The sequence below is a fragment of the Solanum dulcamara genome, chromosome 10 (assembly GCF_947179165.1).
Source record: "Solanum dulcamara chromosome 10, daSolDulc1.2, whole genome shotgun sequence".
Taxonomy (NCBI): Eukaryota; Viridiplantae; Streptophyta; class Magnoliopsida; order Solanales; family Solanaceae; genus Solanum; species Solanum dulcamara.
The window spans coordinates 63,940,771-63,950,150 of NC_077246.1; the positions used below are offsets into that span (position 1 = coordinate 63,940,771).

The 9,380-nt window shown below is 35.8% G+C and overlaps 1 protein-coding gene across 1 annotated transcript; it reads left to right on the forward strand.

Annotated features, from left to right (window-relative positions):
- The first annotated feature begins 233 nt into the window (after window positions 1–233).
- LOC129869873 (uncharacterized) lies at window positions 234–994 on the forward strand. Its single transcript, XM_055944457.1, has 2 exons — window positions 234–567; window positions 639–994. Exons 1-2 carry the CDS (start codon window positions 234–236, stop codon window positions 992–994), a joined length of 690 nt encoding a protein of 229 aa, XP_055800432.1.
- Window positions 995–9,380: the final 8,386 nt, after the last annotated feature.

Here is a 9,380-nt window from a genome sequence, read left to right on the forward strand (position 1 = left end):
ATGTAACTGTGTTTTTTTTAGAAAGAAGAAGCAAAGCTTCTTAGAGAGTTAGAGAGGAAGAAATAGAGAACAAAGCTCTTATGATAAAGTGAAGTGTCGAAACACTTATTTTGAGAAAGTTGTAAGAGTTTTAATTTGTGTGTAATATTTTGCTCCTTATGTAATAAAAATATTACTTTGGTCCACTACGCTTCCAACAAGTGGTATCAGAACTTTGGTTTTATACCGCCACGATGTCAAATATGTTTCAGTTTCAAGTTCCAAAATTAACAAAATCAAATTATGGCAACTGGAGTATCCAAATGAAAGTACTAGGTGCAATTGATTGTTGGGAACTTGTTGAAACTGGTTATGATGTGTCGGTAGATGCAACAGCTGAAGTGGCTTTATCAAACGAAGAAAAACGAGTGCTGAGGAAAAATCGGGAAAGAGATAGAAAAACGTTGAACGCAATTTATGAAAGTATTGATGAATCAACCTTTGAAAAAATATCTGGTGCAAAGATATCAAATGAGGCCGTGGGAGATTTTGCAAAAATCTCTTCAAGGAGTAGGAAAGGCGAAAAGGGTATGTTTGAAAACCCTTAGAGACGTTGAAAATGAAAATGTCATAAAGCGTGGATGATTATGTCATCCCAGTTAAATCGATGGCAAATGAGATGAAAAGGAATGGAGAAGTTCTTGATGATATTAGAATCATGGAAAAGATTTTGTGGTCATTGACACGCAAATTCAATTATGCGATTGTCGCCATTGAAGAATCAAAGAATCTATCATGGATATCCTTTGATGAGCTTGCGGGTTCTCTTCAAGACCATGAGCAAAAGATGAAGCAAAGTGATGATTCTGAAATTCTGGATCAAGCTTTGCAAAGAAAGTTTTCTGTAAATGAAGGTGAAACGAGCAGCAGCTCACAACAAAGTTCAAACAACCATGAAGGATACCGTAGAGGATATAGAGGTAGTAATAGAGGTGGATGTAGGCAACGTGGATGAGGAAATCAATCATATGGTAGAGGACAATCAAGTGAAGACTATTATGCCACAAGTCGTGGACGAGGAGCTCGAGGCAGAATCTGAGGTAGAGGTAGATCTCAACAGGGATATAAATCTCAAGTACAATACTATAATTGTGATAAATATGGTCACTATAGTTATGAGTGTAGATCAACTCCTAAACAAGAAGAAAGAAGTCATGTAGCAGTTATTGAATATCAAAATAGAGAATCTCGCATATTCCTCACCTACAAGGGAGATGAAAAATTCAAGAAGAATATTTGATATTTGGATAGTTATGCCAGCAATCATATGTCTGGCCAAAAGGAGTTGTTTTCTTAACTGGATGAATCTATTAATGGTAAAGTAATCTTTGGCGATGAATCACAAGTTTCTGTCAAAGGAAAAGGCAGAATCAGAACTACTTAGAAAAATGGGGAATATAAATTTATTTCTGATGTTTACTATGTACCATCTTTAAAAAGAAACATCATCAGCCTTGGCCATCTTTATGAAGAATACGAAGTGCAGATAAATGATTGATCAATGACCTTGAGAAACGAAAATAAAGAATTTGCTTCCAAGGTTAATATGATGCAAAATCGCCTATTCACTATTAATATCGAGTCTGAAGATGTAAGGCACATGAAAACATCTATAAAAGATGACTTGTGAATTTGACACTTGAGATATGGACATTGATATGTCGCTAAAATACGACATTTACGAGTTATTGCAAGTTCTCAAGCATTTGTTAGTTTGATATGTGATTTTAGTTAGTTTTTCAGGAAATTTGAAGCACGCTTGGATTGATGGTATTTGGCATGGTTCATGTGGAAATTTGATTGATCTTGAAGGATGTTGGTATATTAGTGTTGAGGTGAGATCAAAAGGAAAACAAAATATGCAAGAAGTTCTAGGTTGACTTGAATTTGGCAAGGTTTCGCGTCAACTTGAAAGGAGAACTCAAAGAATGAACTTCACCGGGCCTTAAGAGACATTATACTGGACGTGAGGAGGTGGAAGAATCATGTTTTGAAAAAGTATGCACACAAAGACAGCCACCACGGGCCGTGGTATGCAATACTGGCCGTGAAAGGAAGCCTCCATCCGTGAAGAATGCAGCAAAGAGAAAGCAACCAACTTTTGGTCTAAGGCATGTACCACGCCCATACATCACGAACCGTGATTCTTACCACTGTCCGTGGTGGGTTCCGTAGTGAAGAGGCAGACATCAAAATGCTAAGGCAATAAGTGGCAAGAACAAGGCAATCACCAAGAGCCAAAGCAAGGAGCAACATGGTCAAAACAACCACCAAGGGTCTCACCACGAGCCATAGTGGGATGGCTAGCTAGAAAAGGTTAAGTCAACCACCAAGGAAGGCAACCATGAACCGTAGTGGCTCCTATCCAGAGCAATCCAAAGTCCATCAAGTTTTCTTTTCCTAGTTGGTTTAGGACTAGTTTTAGACATCTATAAATACCTTATTTTGTTCTAGGTTTAATTCATTCTTCCTCCCATATTTCTCCTACTGTTTGAAGGCTATTATGCACGACCTAAACTATAATTTTGAGTCTTGTTTTATTGGCAACACATGATGGGCAGTATCTAATGGAGCCAGGCGATAACTTGTGTTTCTTGGCTATCTTTCAAGACTCGGATCGAGTTTTGCTTGCTAGTTTACTTTGTTTGATTCTTGAGTTGATTTCCTATCACTTTGTAAGTATTGTTTCATTAATTATACACAAGCTCTTGTTGCTTTACTTATAATTATGCATAGCTAGTCCCATAACTAGGGTTATGGGAACCATGATGAGTTAACTAGAATAGGTAAAAGTAGGATTGATATTCGTGATTTATTTTTGCATGTATTGTAATTTCTTCATTCAAAAGTCTTGCCTAGGAGGGAGGTAGTGGTTAGGAAAAGACTATCACAACAGTAATTCAAAGAGTCTGGCTTCATAAGAAGGGATAAACTTTGTCTAAGTTACTTGAGACCGAGAGGAGATAGTACTCTGAGATCCAGAGCGAGGCTTAGTAAAGCATACATTCTGAGAGTGGGAGGAGATGAATGAGATATGTCTAAAACGTACCGAGAGGTGAATTAGATATTACATAACTTGCTAGATTTTACATGCAATACATTGAACGATATCATGAATACGAGTCGTTTATTAAGTCATATGTCATAGGGATCATAACCTTAGTCTAGTCTTCATGTTTTTACAACTTTAATCTTATTTACTTGTCTTTGCATTGTTACTTGTTCTAAACTAAAATCAAAACCCCTATTTTACTTTATGCAAGTTTATTTTTGGGATGTAGTAATTACAACTGAATAGTGATAGCTAATAGAGCTTGTTTTAACCTATTCTCTGTGGGTTCGACCCCGACTCTTAGTTGGATAAAATATACTGTTAACGATTGTCTATATCTCTTTCAAAAGGTGTAATTGAGTGTTATCAAAATGGAACACCCTCAAATTAAAATTGTTGCTTGTCCTTAAGCAATAACAAAACATAAACCAAATGACACACAAATACAAGCAACTCATAGGAAACATATAGCAGCCCCGCAGCATAAAACTCATGCCCAACTACACTTATGCTCTAACCAACTTGCGAGGATTACTTCATGACATTGTACTAGCTATAGCTTAACCAAATCAATGCAAATAGTCGTGGACAAGTCAATATAGCAACCAAATAACATAATCACAGTGACCTCACTATAAAAAAAGTCTCTTATACAGTGTATATATGCAAAACAAAGACTGAAACAAGATTACTCGCATTCTCAAAAGAAGTTCAACAATGCACAAGTAAAGACCATAGGCTTGCCCTTATTTTCAACACTTCAACTCTTGAATAACCTTTTTAGGATCATAATAGGACTTTTTAGGCTTGTAACATACGCTAGGGATCAGGTAGGGTACATTTAGGATAAAAGTGACTACTTTGCCCCTCCAAATGCTACTTTAGCTTAGCTACTTATTTTCAACCTTCCAAATTCTTGTTGTTACCTTATTTCCTCATTCTTCCTTCTTGGGTCTGGTTTCCTCTTTTGTTCAATCTTTTTCCTTCTTTATGACTCACTTTTTCACTTATTTTCTTTTTCACATGCGGCCATAACCTATGTTTTTCTTTTCTTCTCTTCCCACCATTCTTTTCATATCCTAACTTTTCTACTTTTCTTATGGTAGCCACCCTCAACTTAGGCTTTTATCCTAAGTTGAAGTATATAATCACCTAGGAGGGACCATGACCAAGATAAAGATTCACAAAACTGATTCTCCTTATAGTAGCCACCCTCAACTTAGGCTTTTGGCCTGAGTTGAGGTACACATTGTCCTTGGAGGGACCAGGGCCAAAACAAAGATTCATAGACAGTAAGGGAATGTGAATTTTGGTTAATCAAAGAAAAGGCTCTTTAAAGCTTAAACGTTTGGTTCAAAAGGGTATAATTTTATTTGATTGGTTAAATTTAGGCTAAGTGACTCATTATCAACAAAAGCATATGTTCCTATCCTAATCCAGCTATCCAGTTGTTTTAGTGGGACTAACCAAACAAGTTGTAGCTTACAAATGCATCAATCAAATTACACAAATTTAGCTCACACACACAACACTGATCTTATGCTCTTTAGCCCTAATCAACATAGTCATAACTAGCAAATTACCATGTACAATGTTACAAAGATCCTAGCAAATCAGTTATCACATTTGAGATGCAATCACACAATCATTCACAAATTTTGAATGGGGACCATTTTTTCTCTACTTTGACGGACTTACTACAAACTCCTATAGACACTTGTATTCATACAAACAACCTAAACATGCCAGTTCTACTAGATAATACACCTTTAGAGAAAAGAAATATGACAAGAAAAATTCCAAAGGGTTTTAGAATGCTTCACTCTTGACTAAAATTTGTGCATTGTCCTCAATGCACTCAAAAATACAAAAATTGAAAACAAGGGAAGTGATCATATCTGTGATGCCCTAGGCATCCATAGTAGGTTACTTGACTACTCAGACTTCATCAAGTATCCACATGGGTTGCCTCCCATGAAGCACCTGATTTAGTGTCACGGCACGACGTAATGTACTTGTTTACTCAGACTTCAACAAGTTTCTACAGGAGTTGCCTCCCATTAAGCTCCTAATTTAACATTGCAGCACGACGTAAGTTACTTGATTACTCCTTGATTGGGTTTTGCACTAAACTGAGCCCTGTAGTAACCAAAAAAATAGTAAAACTAAGAAATAGAACTACAACCTAAAGTGCTCACTAATAGACTATTTCAAAACCGTATTCCCCGGCAATGACACCATTTTGATAACGCCGTATCAAAATTGACAAGATTAAAAAATAGAAGAAATTCAATTTGGAGAAGTAAACTAAAGACGAAGGAATTCAACTTGGAGAAGTAAACTAAAGTAGGAAGAACTCAACTTGGAGAAATAAACTGAAGTAGGAGAAATTCAACTTGGAGAAGTCTTCTATATGAAGGTGTAGGTTAGCTATAAATAGACGCTTGTATGCATGTAATTGTGTATTTTTTAGAAAGAAGAAGCAAAGCTTCTTAGAGAGTTAGAGAGGAAGAAATAGAGAGCAAAGCTCTTATGATAAAGTGAAGTGTTGAAGCACTTATTGTGAGAAGATTATAAGAGTTTTATTTTGTGTGTGTAATATTTTGCTCCTTGTGTAATAAAAATATTACTTTGGTCCACTACGCTTCCAACACATGTATTATCTCAGAAATCAAAATAAAATACCATTATGGAAAAATCAAAATACAAAAAACATTTATTTCCCCAATAAATTTGCAGGAAACTTTTTCAAACAGAGAATACAAGTAAAAACCAGGTTTAGGGAGGGTAGAATATACACATACCTTACCTCTACCTTCGCGGGATAGATTGTTTCTGACAGACACTTGCCTAAAAAAATGTAACCAAAACATGAAAGTAAGAAAGTAAAAGAGACAACAAAATAAAAATGTACAAAATAAGTGTAGCAACATATATTACTACACATTAGATAAAAACAAACTGCGCAATACCTAAATCATAATATCAGAAGTACGACACCGCTCAGCTACCTACCAGCCTTCAACCTTACCTCTAGGCCTCCATACTTTCCTATCTAAGGTCATGTCCTCAGTCAGCTGAAGTTGTGTCATGTTCTGTCAAATAAACTCCCTATAGTTCTTCTTCAGAATACCTATACCTCTTTTAATTCCTACTACAACCAAGCTTTTATAGCTCCTCACTATTACATCCTCACACTTTTTATTCAATTGCTGAAACCATCCCAGCTTTGTTTCCTTCATCTGGTTTACAACATAGGCCACTTCTACTTTGTCTATATAATTTTGTTTTTATCATATCTCTTATAGTATGCCCACGCATCCCTCTGAGCATCTTCATCTTCTGAACATAAATATTGTTGATCGAACAACACTCTGCCTCATATAATAGTGCTGTTCTAACCACCACAATGAATTTAAGAAATTCTTTTACCCTTGGTGACACATTTTTATCGTATAGTACCCTAGAGGCAAAATGTTTCAATATGTTATGCACATTATTATTAATCACCCCATCTCATTAAATTATGAACCAAGGTATTTCAAGTCTGTGGTATGACTAGTGCATCGATCTTCACTTCTACCTCGACCTCATGTATTACATCATAGAATATGCATTCTAGGTATTTTGTCTTAGTCCTGTTTAATCTGAAACCTCTAGATTATAGGGTCTCTCTCTAAATTTCCCATCTATTATAAGTTTATCTCATATCTCGCCAATCATTACTATGTTATTTATGAATAATATGCATAACAACAACTCTTCTTGTATATGTCATGTCAATTCGTCCACCACTAAAGTATAAGGAATGGCTAAGGGATGATTCCTGGTGAAACACGATCACGACCATGAAGTTTACCAAATCACCTCTCACTGTTCTATTTTGAGTCTTGGTTTTATCATATATGTACCTAATAGCCTTAGTGTGAGTAATAAGTACACATGTAGACTCCAAACATCTTCAAAGGACCTCCATAGTGACGTTATCATTTTTTTGCTATGAACAATATGTGTAAGTCCCTCTTTTTGTACCTATATTGATCCCACAACCTCCTTACAAGATGAATGTCTTCTGTAATCAATACCTCAATATTAATCTAAATTGGTTCTCAAATATAGATACATCCTTCTTCATCTTTATGTTTACCGTCTTCTCCCAGGCTTTCATAGTGTAGTTTAGTAGCTTGATACCCTTGTAATTAGTGAAATTTTAAATATCACTATGTTATTGTACAATGACACCATAATACTCTACTTTAATTTTTTGAAATTTTAGTTGTTCAAAATATAATATTAAACAACTCAATCAACTACTCCATATCAACCTTTCTTGCATTCTTCCAAGAGTCCATCAAGATCTCACCTAGTCGGGTCTCTATTTTCCCCTTATCTTACGAATAACCCCCTTAACCTCCGCTACCTTTATGGATCTATAGTTAAAAAAATCGTTATGATTCTCGAACTTCTCTAACTCATCTAGCATAATATATTTACCCCATTCTTCATTCAATAGCTTAAGGGAATATGTTTTCTATCTCCATCTAATGTGTGCTTCTTTTATCAACACTTTTTTCATTCTTGTCCTTGATTCACTTTATTTGGTCTAGATCACATACTCTTCTCTCTCACGCGCCTTTGTGAGCTAGACAACTTTTTATCCCCACTTTTGCACTCGAGCTCTTCATACAAACATTAAAAGTTGTCGTTTTAGCCATCATGACCACTAACTTTTCTTCCCTCTTTTCCATCTTGTCCTCCCTATCTAAGATTTACACTATCACCAAATGAGAAACCTTATTGGGTTACCCTTCAAAACCCTAAAACACATGCTTTTATGCCCATTTGGGTTACCCGTCAAAACCCTAACATCTCTCTAGTTGTTTCTCCAATGCATCTAGCTTTTCTAGCCCATTACTATTAGTGTCCTTACTAGTCCTCCAAGCCCCCATAGCTACCAACTTCTCCCTAATCTCCCAAGCTTTGTCTCTAATTAGGCCTCCTACATCTAATCTTTGGTAAGTCACATGCAACTTTCTTCTTCTTGTACTCCTCCAACCCCCATAGCCACCAAATTGTCCCTAATCTCCCAAGCTTTGTCCCTAATTAGGACTCCCCCATCTAATCTTTGGTAAGTCACATGCAACTTTCTTCTTCTTCTTCTCTTCTTCTTCTCTTCCTCCTCCTCCTCGTCCTCCTAAATTCATAACCACCTTGTTCTAAATTCATAACCACAAGCTTACATTTGGTGTAAGATTCTCACTTAGAATAAACTTGTAATTCTTACATATACCTCTATCACCCTTTCTAAGGACCAAATAATTTATTTTAGTCTTAGCCAACGTAATATGAAAGGTCACCAAATGTTTCTATTTTTTTGAAAGCTTGAGTTATTTAAGACAGCTCAAAAGCATTTGTGAAATCTAAAATCAAACTCCTCCTGTATATCTATCCCCAAAGTTGAAGTCCTCATGTACATCACCATAAAATCTTGAAGTTGTTCTTCTATGACCATTTAATTTCCTCCTATCAAAATTTTCTTCGTCGAAAATATACTTCTCACAATATTGTCTAACTCCTTCCAAATATATTTTTTCCCTCCCCATCCAAACCCATTTGCGATGCATATGAATTAACTACATTAAGAATTATTACCCTCTCAGAATTAGTTTAATGGTCATCATCCTATCGTTCACCCTCTTAACATCCACTACATTCTCGTTGTGTTTCCTGCCTTCTAAAATGCTTAATACATTCTTATTCGTTGAGCTTGTCATGATCCAAGCAAGGACCTAGGTGCAATACAATGATTAGAATCCTGAGAAACTCCAACCAACACTCTTAGCATATCATTCATGAGCATACAAAGATAATTAAAATGTAAGAAGAAACATCATAAATGCAAAATAAAGATATAAACACAAATGTCTCAAATAAAGAGGAATCAAACTCAAACTTTAATGAAAAGAAGACAACATAAACTCCATAACATCTAAGATTCCTCTGCTAGTCTAAGTGGGGGCATAAGATAAGCTCCTAGCTCACCGATAACACGCAATAAAGTCATAAGCATAATGGAATTCACAAATGTTCCATCCTCGAAACATAAAGACTCACCAACAAGTAAGAATAGTATTTCAAGCTCTAGCCACAAGTGGAGTATGTATGAAGATTGTCCGACCCTACATTATAATATAATATAGGCAAAAAGTATGCATTAATACATGGAATGCACTAGGTAAGTGAGAAGCATCCATGAACAATGATAATCGGGCATAGTCAAGATGAACAT

What these genes read in the sequence shown, in the direction of transcription:
- LOC129869873 (XM_055944457.1), top strand. Translation starts at nt 234, where the DNA reads ATGTCAAATATGTTTCAGTTTCAAGTTCCAAAATTAACAAAATCAAAT. An exon ending in GAGTAGGAAAGGCGAAAAGG is followed by an intron (nt 568 to 638) that starts GTATGTTTGAAA and finishes ATGTCATCCCAG; the next exon opens with TTAAATCGATGGCAAATGAG.